Genomic DNA, 15825 nt, shown 5'->3' on the forward strand with positions numbered 1-15825 from the left:
TCATGAGCGCTAAGCACTGCACCACCAAAGCACGCCCAATGCAACGATCTTAACACTCATCGTGTACATAAACAATCCCACACACCGTCCAGGTTGATACAGTAACGCTGTTTTAAGCACAGGAGTCATGAAAAATCCAGAGCTCAGTCACAGCTTGGCCAATATGCCTCCAGTGTTGAAAGCTGAAAGGTTTCCTCTATCCTGTCAAATCCAGTGGTGGGCACAGTCGGCATTATACAAAAATAGATCATTGCGGTGCTAACTTTTTGTTCATCTCATTATCATTCGAGCTAAATTTAGAAGTGTTTGCTGACTGATTATCGTCCATTTTACTGGGTTTCGACCACTGTTAGTATGATAACGTTTTGACTCAAATCAGCTGACAAGCTAATATTCTAGGGCCTTTTTAGCTTAATGCAATGGCGCACCGCTACAAAGTCTATTGGCTTGTCAAGAGAGGTGTTAGTTCAGACTACACCGATGGACCTGTTACTGCACAAAAGGTCCCTTGCATGGCACTAAATTAGCATGCTCAATTAGCACGCAATTAGCACGCTTCCATAGGCCGCCTGTCTCACACACGCTCCTTGCGGAAGCTATGGAAACGGAACGTTGGTGTCGGAACGCCTATAAAAGGCCGTGGCCTTCTTCAGTTGTTGCTTTTGCACTTTGACTTTGGAAGGACACACCTGAAGGAGCTTTACAAGCCTTGGAAGGTCTGAACTTGCTGAAAAAGTCTGCGATTTACTAACCTGCTGAAGATGAGCGCTGGACCGCACGACCGCGTGTTCATGGATTGGCTGGGTTTGTCATTTTTCTTCTATTATGATAAGTTGTTATTGACAACATCTGTAAATTGTTTATTTGGGGTTTTTTGTTTGTTTTTCTGTTTTCTTTGTTAGTTTTGTTAAGAAATGTTGACCGCTAGCATGTAGCATAGTTCTGTCTGACTGCTAGCATCTATCATAGTTTCCATTTTAGGGGCTGGAGGTGTTTTTCAGCTGGCTGAACTTGACAGGGAAAGTTAACAGTGGTGTAATGATGTGGGAAAATGTCTCATTTTAAAATCAGTTTTGTTGAATTTGGTGTGAAATTTGGTGTTTGTTGGAAAACAAGATGGTGCTTGGCCAGGTTTTTTGAAAAATGCCCTGAAAACATGTTTGGTCTCCATGGAGACGTATGTGAAATTGCATTCTACACCTTTAAAAGTACATTTTAAGAAACAGTGTGTTTCAAATAATATCCTTAAATTGTGTTGTTTGTTCATTTTATAAAGAGAGAGGCATTTCGAGCTGTGGTTTGGTCCTTCTTTCTGAGTGAAACAGATTAATAAGTGGACAAATTTAGCCTGATTGAAAAACTTGAAAAACAAACATTTTGGTTTCAATTAGTTTTGTGATTTGTTTAGTTCATTGAATTTTGTAGAAAATGTCCAAATGTTAACAGTGATTTAAAATGTTACTTATGGTGTGAGAGAATCATTTTTTTTAATCTGCCGTCCAATGCTTTAATGACTACATTATAGTTGTTTTGTTTTAAAAACTTATCTGGACCCTATGCTTACAGTGTATCTAGTAATGTGGTTATGGTCAAAGAGAGGAATAGTGTTGTGATTGAGTCGGTTTTTGTTTGATTATTTGTTACTTCGCTGACAGTTGTGGAGAAAAGTCAGGAAAAGTTAAACCTGGTTTTGTGATTTGAAAAAAATAAATCTGGGTTTTCTTCTTTGTTTTTTTTTTTGTTTTTGTTTTTTTCCTTTATTGATGCTCAATAAGGCCCAGTTTTTTTGAAAAATGCCATGATAAACACATTTGTCTCCTTGGATATTTTGGTAGAATAAAGGAAACAACTTTTGTGTTTTTTGATGTATAACATATTTATGAATTACATGGGGTATTGCAGAGATGTTAACAGTGTTTGAGTGATTTTTAAAGTTTCTGGTATCATATAAATCATTTTTGTTGAGTTTGGTATCCAGTCTTTGGAAAAGAAGATGCTAAGCACCTCTTTTTGGAAAATGCCCTGAAAAACATGTCTAGTCTCCTTGGAGACCGTAACCTAGTGATCTTGAACTCAAAGGTGTGTATATAGATCCAAATGAGCACTTCCGACTGCGTAAAACTGCGCTCTGACCACTAGATGGCGCCATATCTCATAGAATTCCTAGTCTGAGAGAGATGGATCAACCAGCATCTGTGTTAAACATCCACCACCTACTGCTACTGATGCTAATTCGTGACACATCTAAAATAAGTAGATCGATAAAGCATTAAATCATCACATGACATTAGTTATTTTGAAATCAGGCACTTCCCAAAATGTTTTAGTTTTAATTTGAATTATTTCATTGCTGACTGGCTTGAGCCCTGTGGCGGGACGGCTGCAGGATTGCTTGTCCCACATATAGGCTATAGGCAGGGCAGTGGACTCCAGTTATGGGACTTGAGTCACATGTGTAAATAAGTTTGGACTTGATGAAATGATCTGCTGCCTTAACAGCACTGATGCGTCATCACTTTTACTTGACCCGTTTGACTTGACATGTTATATGAAACGGATGGTAGTGAAGAGTGCAATCACAGCTACCCGCCTCCAAAGTGACACTTTCTCTTTGTTAAACAAAACGTCAAAGTTAGTTAAACAATGAAATAGTAAAACTTATAGCAACTATACTCTCTAACAAAAATCAATCCCATGACATTATTCAGTGAAAAAAACTGCCACGTGTCCTGCCATCCTTCTATAAAATAGGTGAACCATATTGAAGGAAACCTGTAGCCTATTGTATTTGCATTTGCATTTGATTTTGATCTGAAACATGGAGCTAGATACCAGAACCTGTGGGATTTTATTTTATAGCCGTCAACAAAACGTAGGCTACAACGAAAAGGACAAACAACAAGAAGGCCAGTTGTGATACTGGGTTAATATTTACGTTGAAAAGCAAAATCCTATCGTTCACGTCTTAAATTGAGGAAAAATAAAAAAGTTCAACAGTTTGTTAATCCCATCTATTTTACTGATAGCAGCGTTTTATCTGTACACAGTGAAAAGCTCTGCTCTACAGTCTGATGAACGCATTGTTTCAACGTTTCTAACAGGTTCTGATTTACCAAAGTAACCACATTTGATTTGTTGTCTGTAATGACTTATTGGGTAGCAAAGGTAAAGCTGATTGGTGGTTGATAATGTTCCGTGTTTGGTCGTCTACTTTATTAATGTAGTGGAAACACGCGCAGTGTTTTTTTTTTTTTTCTGTCCTTATTTATATGTTGAAATTAGTTAATGTGTTTCTCGCTGATTTTCAGTGAGCAGAGATTTTCTTTAAATCACAGTTGTTTTGTTGTCACACTCAAATTCAAGTTGTTTATGAAGAACCATTTTACAGAGGAATGTCATTATTAATCCGGCCACTCGGACCTGTCGAACGCACACAAACACATTCAGAAACCGTATTTAAACGGAAGTTTGCTTTAAAGTGTGGGTGTGCACCAGATATCATGTGATTAATGGTTTGCTTTTCCCCACAGCCGACTTCGTGCACATTCCAGCTGAGACTCTTCTGGAGCTGGCCGTGGAACTGGACCTGGACCTGCGTGATGTTCTTCAGCTCGTCTGGGTCCTGGATCAGGATGAACTCTCTCAAATTGTTGTGTTCACTGAGCATGGTGATGACTCTCTCGAACCTCCTCCAGTTTTAATACAGTTGTTGAACCATAACATGTCGGTACCGCTTCAGGGCCATCATCAGGTGGACACCGTTTCTGATGACGAGGGGGAGGCAGGTGTTGAGGGGGATGAAGAGTTCCTTCAGGTAAATATCAAGATCTCGGTCATTGATGCCTCGGGCTCTGAGGAGCAAGAGGTAGGTGAGCAGGAGGATGTTGAGGTGGAGTCATCATCAAATGGTGAGTCACTTGAGGCTTCCAGAGAGACCCCTAGGTGTGACAATTCCCTTGGAGGGACCTCCACATGTCAGAGGAGTTCAGAACTAGACCCAGCTCCCTCGACAAGTGGCACCAGAAAGAGGACGAGGGAAGAAAGTGCTGAGGAGGAACCCCCGGCCAAGAGGATCAGTCATGATGAGGAGGAAGAGGTAGATAAGGATGACTGTGAGGAGGAGGAGGAGGAGGAGGAAGATGTTGAGGAGGAGGAGTCATCTAATGGTGAGTTGCTTGAGGCTTCCAGAGAGACCCCTAGGTGTGACAATTCCCTTGGAGGGACCTCCACATGTCAGGTGAGTTCAGAACTGGACCCAGCTCCCTCGACAAGTGGCACCAGAAAGAGGACGAGGGAGGTAGGTGCTGAGGAGGAACCCCCGGCCAAGAGGATCAGTCATGATGAGGAGGGAGAGGTGGATGTCGAGGCCCTGTCAGAGGAGCCAGAAACTTTTTCCATTTCATCATCTGATGGGATTCTTGAGACATCCAGCGGGCTCTCTGGGTATGACACCATGACCTCTGAGGATGAAGAGCTTGATGAAGATGAGGATGACCTTCCACCCCAGTTACGGTTTGTCCAGCGAATTCCTCCCGACTTCAGACTGCCTTGGTACCACCCCCTGGAAGAAGAGCCCCCAGAGTGATAATACGACAACTCCCATTGAGGGATCTCTCCACGGGGTCAGGTGACTGTGGAAGTGGACCCAGCTGCCTCGACATGCGGTACCCGTGTGTCCAGAAGGGGGACAAGGGAGGTTGGTAGCGAGGAGGAACTCCCCGCCAAGAGGATTACTCATGAGAGGAATGTTTGAGAAGAGCAATCTCCTCAAGAGCCTCCGGGATCAGCTTCAGACAAGGAGGCATAACAGAGAAATCAGAGGAACCAAAGCCTTCAATGTCTTCCCTTGGCTCATCTTGGAAGAGAAGGGGAAAGAACTGGATGTACTTTCATGCTGACCAAGATGGGAGACGTAAAGGCTGAAACACAGATTAACCGCATGGAGAGAGTCACAGTTGGAGATGATTTCTCTAGTTATCGTTTTTGTGAAGCTAATAGCTTTCTAGCAGGACTGGTGATGCCCCAGGTAGCGACTTGCACTGGGGCTTTTCTTTATCCCTATACTGCTAGATGTTGGGTTTGTAAATATTTAAGAGTCTGGCAGGACTGGTGATGCCCCAGGTAGCGTCTTGCACTGGGGCTTTTCTTTATCCCTATACTGCTAGATGTTGGGTTTGTAAATATTTAAGAGTCTGGCAGGACTGGTGATGCCCCAGGTAGCGTCTTGCACTGGGGCTTTTCTTTATCCCTATACTGCTAGATGTTGGGTTTGTAAATATTTAAGAGTCTGGCAGGACTGGTGATGCCCCAGGTAGCGTCTTGCACCGGGGCTTTTCCTTATCCTGCAGATAGATTTTGTTTTTTAAAGGTTAAGGGTTATCATTTGCCGCAGGCATCTGTTCAAAGACCAAATCAACAGCTACCAACATTTAAAAAGAGTGGAGCATAAGAGGCTGTTGTGGCAGGCATACTTTAACAACTAAAACAAAAACAGGATATATCAAAACAGAATGCTAGGCATGAGGATGCAATGCACGCACGTCGCTAAACGAAGCACAAGAGAGAAAAAGCAAGTCCTTGTTGAAAACACAACAAGTTTGGATCAAAACTTCCAAGAAGTGAAATAACTGTGAATGGGTAAAGTAGTCGTCTTGCAATCAGACTGTCATGATTTGTTTATGGATGAACTCAGAACACACACACGGGACTGAAATTGAGAGTTTTTATTGCCAGATAGATGGGTGATGGGTGATGAGGTCAGAGAGGCAGGCTTGCACAGGAACCGGAGTGAAAGTGATGGCAGGAGCTGACGGCCCGGAGAAAGAGTCCATTAAAGCTGGGTGGCTAGGAAGATGAAGTGCTGCTTGGTTAGCTGTTCTCTGGAGACCCCAGGCACTGAGCAGAGCTTACTCAGAGCGGCTAGTCAGGTTAGCGGATCATTGGAGACACCATGGCACAGAGCAGAGCTTCTCCAGAGCAGCTTGTCAGGTTAGCAATTCACAGGAGACACCTGGACAAAAAGCAAAGTTTCTCCAGGAACGAGCAGCAGAATACAAAGACTTACAGAGGGACTGGCATGGAGAGGGTGTATAATGATGACGAACCAGCACTAGAGTGAAACAGAGGGAGGCTTAAATAGACCAGTAAACAGGTGGAACAAGGGTCTGACTAATTAACTGGTAAATTGTTATCAGCTGTGGCTGACTGCCGAGGAGGTGAAGTGGAGATGACAGAAAATAACCGATGATAATGAAAACTAACAATAAATAAAGTCAAACCTAATCCAAAAGAGATGAAAAAATGAAAATAACAGAAAAACGAAGCCAAACCAAAACTCAACCATGACACAGACATTTGTGGGTTTGATTCCAGCTTACCCCTGTCACACGTGAAGTGCCCCTGGGCAAGGCACTTAACCCCAAGTTGCCTACCGATCTGCGTATCAGTGTATGAATGTGATTGTGATTGGGTGAATGTGGCTCTACTGTAAAGAGTGTAAAAGCGCTATGTAAGTTCAGTCCATTCTCAAGGGAGTGAGACAGCGCTGTTGGGTATGTATCAAAATCTGTTGGTGTGATTCTGAGGATTCTGACTGGTTGTCTGTTGGTTGGTGTCTTCATTCCAACCCCCTCCAGTCCAGGTGTCCTTGGGCAAGACACTAAAAGCTAAGTAATAATCATAGCTAACTTTGTCAAGTACAGAGTAAAATCGGTGAGGGATAATACAACGGCCGAAACACATATTCAAATCTGCAAGCAATGTCGGATTCAACTAAAAATGTCCAGGATGTGAGAGACAAATTTTAATTTGAGGACAAATCAAAATCTGCCGGGAGTGGGACGGTGGTGATTAGGAGTTTAACTGATCACTTGGCTTTTGCTGAGATGGAGAATGACTTGAGGTGTGTGGATGTGGGCTGTGTGGATGTAGCCTTGTGAGACCATCCTGATCTCGCGAGATTTCAAGGTTTCACTCGCAGATCAGTCTGGCTACTTTCCGTTAAAGAAAATTTGGAGCAGTTCACCAAACGAACGTCCAATCAGCGTTGGCTTTGAGGCGGGTTGAGGTGTGACGCAACGAGAAGCGCGACAGTTCAGTCTAAAGAACATGGCGGCTTCAGCCGATGAAACTAGCGTTAGTGTGGCTATCGAGCAAGTTTTATCGGAATTACAGAGTATTTCTTCACTGAAAGAAGAGCAAAACACTGCTCTGGAGGCTTTCCTGAGAGGAAAATATGTTTTTGCTCTTCTCCCGACTGGTTCGGGAAGAGCTTGTGGTTGTGTTTTCGTCGTCGCTGTTAGTACGTCATATGCTTCGTTGATCTGATTGGTTTATTTGGCCCGTCTATCACCAACATAGGCCAATCAGCTAACCAGTATTTTCGCCCCTTCCCAAAATTACTTCAACGGAAGGTTTCCAGATGGATATGCGGAGCAAATCCATCTGGCGGAGTCAGGTTAGTGTGGATGTGGGGTGTGTTTGTTGCTGACTGCTAGGACAGCGATTTCACCTACACACTAATATAGTTAGAGATATTACTTTGGTAAGTTTGTGTTCAGGTCTAGTTTGAGGATGTTAACTCTCTGCAGAGATTCTACCCTTCTGATCTAGGCCTGATTTAACCTCAGTTTATCTCACTGCATGTTGGACTGAGCCTCTATGGGCCTTGGCCTACCAGAAGATCTACAGCGATGGAAGAAGAGGATCTTCACCTGAGCCACTGACTTTTACAAAGGTAAGTACGTGTCAGAAAGAACTCGCGATCCATAATTTAAATATAGAGTAAACATTGTAGGCCGCCTCAGGCTGCTTAAATCAAAAAAGCGAGTTTCCAATGCAGTTATACTCACCTGTTCCTCGCTCCGCTCCGCTCTCCCAGTACTTCAGCCTTTCATTTTGTTGTCTCTCCGGTTCCTCTGCGCCACTTTGTAACTTCTTTATTTGTAAATGGTAAATGACTTGCACTTATACAGCGCCTTAACTAGTCTGACAACCCCAAAGCGCTCTACACTACAACCATGATTTGTTTACACGTTAATGCCCGCTTCCTGATTCAACGAGCCATTGATCAAGAGCTTCCAGTCAGCAGGTCATTAAAAGGACATGGCAGAGAGAGATGGGACGAGAGAATGTGTGGAGTAGGCTTTTTATTAAGAAAACAAACCAATTACTTCTGTTACCAAGGCCTGGGCTGAAATCACACAAGTTGTACGGTGGAACGTAGAATGACAATTGTGGCAAAATCAAAGAAAAAACCCAAAAGTAGTCTCTTGATTTCAGGATTCACTCTGCAAATCTTTGTCTCTCATATTAAGGGGTGGATCAGTTTGGAAACCTTCCATTTTACACCACCATCAAGCTGATGGAAAAAAAAAAAAAAACAGGAGAACTTCTATTCACACAACAAAACATTTGAAACGTGACCGAAGTTGAGACCATTTTGGACTTTCTGCTGCTGTCCATTGATCCTGCTGCCTTGTCTCCATTTGTGTTTGTTTGTTTTCATGACTAAGCTCCTGGGAGCCTTGTGCTGATGGAAGAAACGTCTGAAATGACACGTGGATGACGACCCAGACAGAGGAGCTGCTCCCCCTCCCCAGATCTACCGATTGCTACACGGTGTGGAAAAAGGTGAGCGCACGATTGTGACGTGATCAGAAAGGAAAGTGACCTTTAATCATCACAAGTGAGGGCCTGAGCACGCGGTGTATCTGGGAAATGACTGGGATGAGATGTTCATGGGACAAAACATAAACAATATGAAGACATTATGTAAACATTAAAACCAGAACTAGTTTCTGATTTCAGGATTCGGACTCTGCATAGCTCTGAGGTTTCATCGTCCCGGGTTAGATGTCATCAGTTTGGGCTCCTCCACCCTCAACACCAGCAGACTGATGGAGGAAGATAAGAGAACCAAGTTGAAGAAAAAAGTAAGACACCCGTTTATTTTCCAAATATGCACCAAGTTGAGCTAAAAGTTAACAGTTTTGATTTCCTGCTGTCTACTTGTATTCTTTCTCCTGATTGACCCTGCAATCTTCTCTCTCTCTCTCTTTTTTTTTTTTTTTGTCCATTCATGCCGAAATGACTGAGCTTCTCTGAACTTTCCGCTGATGGAAGAAACATCTGGAACGGCACATCGATGACGACCCAAGCAGAGGTCCTTCTCCACGTCCTGATCTGATTATACTATATTGTGGAAAAAAGCTAAGTGCACTCCCGCATTAAAAACAATACACGATGTGGTCAATGTGACCATTTGCACCGGAGCGGCTCACATACCACACATTTTTCACACACGTCGCTTTACTCAAGTAAACACAAAGACGTGTTAAAATGCGTTGCTTTGACGCAGTATTCTGCAAAATGTGTTTTTATCCATTAAGCTAAATAAAAATTGACATTCTGATTTGCCGAAAGGAGGAATTACTTTACTGAAGATGCAGACATAAATGCTGCGAAGTAAGTCCTTTATGCAGATATCAGCTGAAACTCATTTGCTGATTAGAGTCTGGAAGCAACTGGATGCTCTGGGCTTTTTCTGTCAGAGTAAAGGGGGCAGGACACAAAAGCACGCCACACTTTTCAGATCATGATTTGCGAAGGATTTTGAACCACCCTGTAATTTCCCCTTCACTGTATAATGATGCATAACATGATGTGTGGAGTAAGCTTTTATTCAGAAAACAAACCAATTACTTCTGTTACCAAGGCCTGGTCTGAAATAACACAAGTTGTACGGTGGAACGTAGAATGACAATTGTTGCAAAATCAAAGAAAAAACCCAAAAGTAGTCTCTTGATTTCAGGATTCACTCTGCAAATCTTTGTCTCTTATATTAAGGGGTGGATCAGTTTGGAAACCTTCCATTTTACACCACCATTAAGCTGATGGAAAAAAAAAAGGAACAGGAGAACTTCTATTCACACAACAAAACATTTGAAACGTGACCAAAGTTGAGACCATTTTGGACTTTCTGCTGCTGTCCATTGATCCTGCTGCTTTGTCTCCATTTGTGTTTGTTTGTTTTCATGACTGAGCTCCTGGGAGCCTTGTGCTGATGGAAGAAACGTCTGAAATTACACATGGACGACGACCCAAAAGGAGGAGCTGCTCCCCCTCCCCAGATCTACCGATTGCTACACGGTGTGGAAAAAGGTGAGCGCAGGATTGTGACGTGATCAGAAAGGAAAGTGACCTTTAATCATCACAACTGAGGGCCTGATCACGCGGTGTATCTGGGAAATGACTGGGATGAGATGTTCATGGGACAAAACATAAACAATATGAAGACATTATGTAAACATAAAAACCAGAACTAGTTTGTGATTTCAGGATTCGGACTCTGCATAGCTCTGAGGTTTCATCGTCCTGGGTTAGATGTCATCAGTTTGGGCTCCTCCACCCTCAACACCAGCAGACTGATGGAGGAAGATAAGAGAACCAAGTTGAAGAAAAAAGTAAGACACCCGTTTATTTTCCAAATATGCACCAAGTTGAGCTAAAAGTTAACAGTTTTGATTTCCTGCTGTCTACTTGTATTTTTTCTCCTAATTGACCCTGCAATCTTCTCTCTCTCTCTTTTTTTTTGTCCATTCATACCGAAATGACTGAGCTTCTCTGAACTTTCCGCTGATGGAAGAAATATCTGGAACGGCACATCGATGACGACCCAAGCAGAGGTCCTTCTCCACGTCCTGATCTGATTATACTATATTGTGGAAAAAAGCTAAGTGCACTCCCGCATTAAAAACAATACACGATGTGGTCAGTTTGACCATTTGCACCGGAGCGGCTCACATACCACACATTTTTCACACACGTCGCTTTGCATGAGTAAACACAAAGACGTGTTAAAATGCGCTGCTTTGACGCAGTATTCTGCAAAATGTGTTTTTATCCATTAAGCCAAATAAAACTTGACATTCTGATTTGCCGAAAGGAGGAATTACTTTACACCTGCTGAAGACGCAGACATAAATGACGCGAAGTAAGTCCTTTATGCAGATATCAGCTGAAACTCGTTTGCTGATTAGAGTCTGGAAGCAACTGGATGCTCTGGGCTTTTCCTGTCAGAGTAAAGGGGGCAGGACATAAAAGCATGCCACACTTTTCAGATCATGATTTGCGAAGGATTTTGAACCACCCTGTAATTTCCCTTCACTGTATAATGATGCATAACATGGTGGTCTGTCACATCAAATCCGTCAAGGTTTGTGGATTTAAACGGGACAAAATGTGAAAAAGCTCAAGGGCTGTTTGTTTGTTTTTTTAACATTGTGATTAGAAACTATTTTACACGGCTGAAACCAGGACTGGATTGGTCGTTTCTGTCATTCCTTTCTGTAGATGACATCTGCAGCCAGATCTGTTCGGTTTCAGGGGAAATTCTGACCAGTCGAAACTTCCTCCTCATTTACGACGGGGCTCTGCTGCTAGTAAACGCTCCACCTCATGGTTCACTCCCCACCGCCGTCCTGACTTTGGAGGGATCCTGGGAAGGGAGGAAATGTGTTTGCGTACAGCATGTCATGACATACACCGCTTCCCTCTGCCCTTATTTACACCTGCTTACATAAAGACGGTGTTGATGTTTAGGGAGTTTGCCAGGAGGTTTCTCAGCCATGGGGTCGTTCATATATGAAATGATAGAGTCTTCGAAACTGATGACACAAATATAAAGAGTTCAGCCGAGGTAAAGAAAAGGACTTAGTGTCTTGCAATAATATTCACAGCCCTCAAACCTTTGGCATTTTGTCCCATTTTAAGCAAAATTCGTCTGTATTTTATTGTGATTCGGTGACGTACCAACAGGAAGTGGAGCAGAGTTGTATAGTGGAATAAAATTGCTTTTCAAATAGTTGGAAACGGTTTTGTGCCTCAGTTCTTCTCAGTCAATACTTGAATTTCCCAGCAGTTACAGCAGCAGGTCATCTAAGGTGTGTCTCCATCAGCTTTACGCAGCTAGAGGAGGATTTGTTTTGCCCCAACTCAGGTCTAAATCTGCACTGCTAATATAAATATGGATTGGTTTAAACCAGGGGTCACCAACCTTTTCGAAACCGAGAGCTACTTCATCCGTACTGTCATACAAAGTTATACCTGTACCGATCTTTGAACTACAAGAGTAAGCTCACCTTACCTTTTTCGTGATATAAATGTTTTAATGCTTTTGTCATTTTTACACAATATAAATACAAGTATAAATACAAGCTAGAGCAACTGAATAAACTAGCATTTAAAATGCAGCTCACTGGAGGGTTGTGCTTTTGTTAGAACTGGCTTGTGGGCACCACATGTGGTCCTGGGGGGCTACCTGGTGCCCATGTTGGTGACCCCGCAGCACCTGAGTGAAGTTGCCCCCCCCCCACCTTCTTCAAATCAGACGAAATTGGTGTCAAACGTTTGTGCAGCAAAAATTTTCATTTGTGCTCCTATCATTCTAAAGATATAACGAAAAATGTTCTCCAGGGGTCATCAAAATAATATTAATATTAGTTTGTAGAGGTCATCAAAGGTCAGTGAACATCTGTTCATGCTGAAACTGTGAACTTCATATAAATTATATGAAATTCACAGTTGAAATTCACATAAGTTGCTAACCTATGAATAATTTCATTTTAACCTGGAAAAAAATTACAGCGGCACAAACGAGAATTTTTTTCTGCACAAACGTAGCACAGTTGATTGACATCAAATTTATTTATTTTTGCAAATGTGAGCAGGGCCACACCTTTGATGACCCCTGGAGAACAGATTTCTTTATATCCTTAGTATGATAGAAGCACAAATGAAAACTTGTGCTGCACAAACCAGCACAAACATAGCCGAGCTGATTGATACCAATTTTGTCTGATTTCATAAAAGTGGGGGGTCTGGTTGACCTTTGATGACCTCTAGAAACATTTCTTTATATCTTTAAAATAATAGCGGCACAAACAAAAATTGTTGCTTCACAAACCAGCAGAAACGTTTGACACCAATATTGTCTGATTTGAAGGTGTGTGTGTGTGGGGAGGGGGGGGGGCAACTTTACTCAGGTCCCTGCAGCTCTGGCTGGATGTTTAGGGTTGTTCTCCCGATGGAAGCCCAGCCTCAAGTCTTTTGTAGGTTTTCACCCAGGACTACCCAGTATGTAGCTCCCTCCATTTTCACATGAGCTCTGACTAGTTTGTCCGTCTCAGCAATATTGTTAGTTTTACGTATTGTTAGTTTTCCTAATTTTTCTAATTTACATAACAAAACTGAAAAAAAGGCTTGTATTTGTGCTTAGACAAAATCTGAAGCATAGACGGACTGTTTTTTTTCACATGAAAGCCCATTTTGTGCACTGAAGTAAATGTAAAACGATTGAAGGGGCCTGGTGGACCCATCGCGCCAGGCTCCCGCCCTCTTCCTCCTGATGTTGCTCAGGAGAGTAACACACGAGAAGTTCAGCCACATTTGGTTTATAGCAATTTTGTCTTTTATTCTAATTTCCAATAAACAGAGAGTATACCAGTCCCTTATTTGTACAAAAATACCTGAACAGGATACAATGTGGATCCAGGAGCTGCAGAGACCGAAACGAAGCGAAGCCACGAGGGGCATGCAGAGAAAAAAAAAAAAAAAAAAAAACGAAAAGATTTCCGCTTTGTCTGTTTGAATTCCCTGAAAGGTTTATTCTGACTTCAGCTTATGTTGACTTCCACCCAACAACAACAACAACAACAACAACACGGCCACTTTCTCTGGAAGTCACCGCGCTCAGTGGGACGTGGAGCTGATGTTGGGCTCCAGTGAGGTTCGCTTCAGTCACGGCTAATCGTGTGTGAACGCAACGATTGGACGGATGTTGCTGAGGAGGCACCTGCTGACAAGTGTAGTCCAGAAAAAGAACAGGATCTTTGACGTTAGTTATGCACCTTAAAATATGACTACATGGATATAAAGAAATCACCTCGAGCTACAGCTTATGGTTGAACTACTTGTCATAAAAGTGTACAAAAGCTACTAGTAAGATCACCATGGATTAAATGGTAATGTGTGTGCTCTCCATGACCCCCCTCCCCCACCCACCCCCCATCCCCACATACATACACACATCAATCATTACATTTACTGGAGACGGAGTATTGCTTAGAAAATGGGGATTTTACAAGGTGTGCCATCAGAGTTAGATACTCTGACAGCTTGTCAGCTTATATGCTCTAATGTTCAGACAAAAATCCAGTTTGATCACAACAATCCAAAGAAAACAAAAAAACATTAGCCTTAATACTGTATATACTGTGGTGCATATGGCAAACATGTCAGCATACACGCGATCAAGTATTTAAAGAAAAACGGACAAAATGCATTGATAAATGGGCTTTTAAATCGATGGTACTACGGGTGAAAGCACAACACCCCCATACATAGTGATCTGTGACCTAGGTACAGTGTTACATCTACGTCTTCATAGCTTCACATACTCGGAAAACAGCCGACACTTGGAAGTCTGTGTCTGAAAACACTCGGACTTGTGTAAGGATTAGACGGCAGCGCGGCGGACGAGGAGGCGGAGGGGATGGAGATTTTGTGAGAGCAGCCGACCCTTCCTGCCGCTTCTCTCTCTGGCAGAGCGAGGAGCTTCGCAAGGCGAGAACCCGGGACCGCTGGGACGCAGCGCTCTGCAAAACTATCCGTGCGCTTTAAGCCTTTGCGTTTCGTTCATTTTAACGACGACAAAACGTGTGGAAGAAGGTGGTCTCCTCTCATGATAGCAAAGTGAGCCCAAATGTCGTTATGAGCTGAAGAAAGTAGATTCAATTCAAGGAGTTTGAATACTTGGTGCACAGTGGCGCGCTTGCCTTGCAGCAAGAAGGTCCTGGGTTCAAGTCCTACCCTTGCCCTGGGTCTTTCTGCATGGAGTTTGGATGTTCTCCCTGTGCATGCGTGGGTTCTCTCCGGGTACTCCGGCTTCCAACACAGAGACTGTTTGTCTCTGTGTTGCCCTGCGACAGTCTGGCGACCTGTCCAGGGTGTACCCCGCCTCTCGCCCAGTAGACGCTGGAGATAGACACCAGCAACCCCCCGTGACCCCATGAGGGATTAAGCGGGTCAGAAAATGGATGGATGAATACTTTTGCCTGCGCTGGCTACCGTCTGCTCTGAATCTATGTCTTTACTCGCTCTAGGCCGGCCGAGCAGCGGTGCTCCTCCGCCATGTGTGAAAAAGAGAGGAGTGAATAGTTTGGGCAGCCAAATACGTCAAACGTATGCATTTAAAGCCCTAGCTTACTGGCTGGACACGGTTGGGGGGGGGGTCCATCACTGGTGGAGCACAGAGCCAGATGGGAGGACCTCGGCTGACTGGTGACCTTAGCGGCTATATTATAGTTACATTTTGGACAGGGACTTTTACCACTTTGCTATCCCGCCAAACACGGTTGCAACTGTGGAGACTGCGGCGTACAAGTCGGACGAATCTGTCGATGGAAATGTTGCTGTCGGTTTTTGCTGATTCGACGCAGCGCGTTGCCCTCAGCGCCCCTCTGTCTTAGCGAGGAGGCCACGGTGTCCCTCGGCGCCGCTGACAGCAACTTAAACAGAAGCGTCACGAAACTACACAAGCCTGCTACATTTCATTATGATAGTCTAGTCTTTCGTCGAGTTTTTCCACCCCAGTTTCGGTTCTGCTTGGTTTTTTTGTCACCCTCTCCAATTGTATCAGAAATGTCCTGACAGAAGTGAGGGCGGGTTTTATTCTCTTATGAACAGTCTGCTCAGAAAAGAAAGAAAAGGGCCTAGAAAACGCCAGAACAAAGCACGACCTTAACTCAAACACGTCTGATCCTTACA

The 15825-nt window shown here is 43.4% G+C and overlaps 1 protein-coding gene and 1 long non-coding RNA gene across 3 annotated transcripts; both read left to right on the forward strand.

Annotated features, from left to right (window-relative positions):
• The first annotated feature begins 673 nt into the window (after window positions 1-673).
• Window positions 674-5329, forward strand: LOC118565173 (histone-lysine N-methyltransferase SETD1B-like). 2 transcript variants are annotated; one of them, XR_004932232.1, is made up of 3 exons: window positions 674-804; window positions 3531-5026; window positions 5122-5329. XR_004932232.1 is itself a non-coding variant. In XM_036144915.1 (2 exons), exons 1-2 carry the CDS (start codon window positions 762-764, stop codon window positions 4583-4585), a joined length of 1098 nt encoding a protein of 365 aa, XP_036000808.1. In that variant the 5' UTR covers window positions 674-761; the 3' UTR covers window positions 4586-5085. The 2 variants fall into 2 exon arrangements, 1 of the variants encoding a protein (XP_036000808.1); XM_036144915.1 differs by lacking the exon at window positions 5122-5329 and having other exon boundaries at window positions 3531-5085.
• Window positions 5330-7370: 2041 nt separating this feature from the next.
• Window positions 7371-11624, forward strand: LOC105931954. The gene is made up of 3 exons (XR_001166544.3): window positions 7371-8631; window positions 8809-10161; window positions 10339-11624. It is a non-coding gene; the product is annotated as an uncharacterized LOC105931954 (long non-coding RNA).
• Window positions 11625-15825: the final 4201 nt, after the last annotated feature.

Source organism: Fundulus heteroclitus, chromosome 13, assembly GCF_011125445.2.
Source record: "Fundulus heteroclitus isolate FHET01 chromosome 13, MU-UCD_Fhet_4.1, whole genome shotgun sequence".
In the NCBI taxonomy this organism is placed as follows: Eukaryota; Metazoa; Chordata; class Actinopteri; order Cyprinodontiformes; family Fundulidae; genus Fundulus; species Fundulus heteroclitus.

Bases quoted from the DNA above. Each gene is read 5' to 3' on its own strand.
- LOC118565173 (XM_036144915.1), top strand. From the start codon at position 762: ATGAGCGCTGGACCGCACGACCGCGTGTTCATGGATTGGCTGG. The intron at 805-3,530 runs GTTTGTCATTTT...TTTTCCCCACAG, and splicing joins CGTGTTCATGGATTGGCTGG to CCGACTTCGTGCACATTCCA.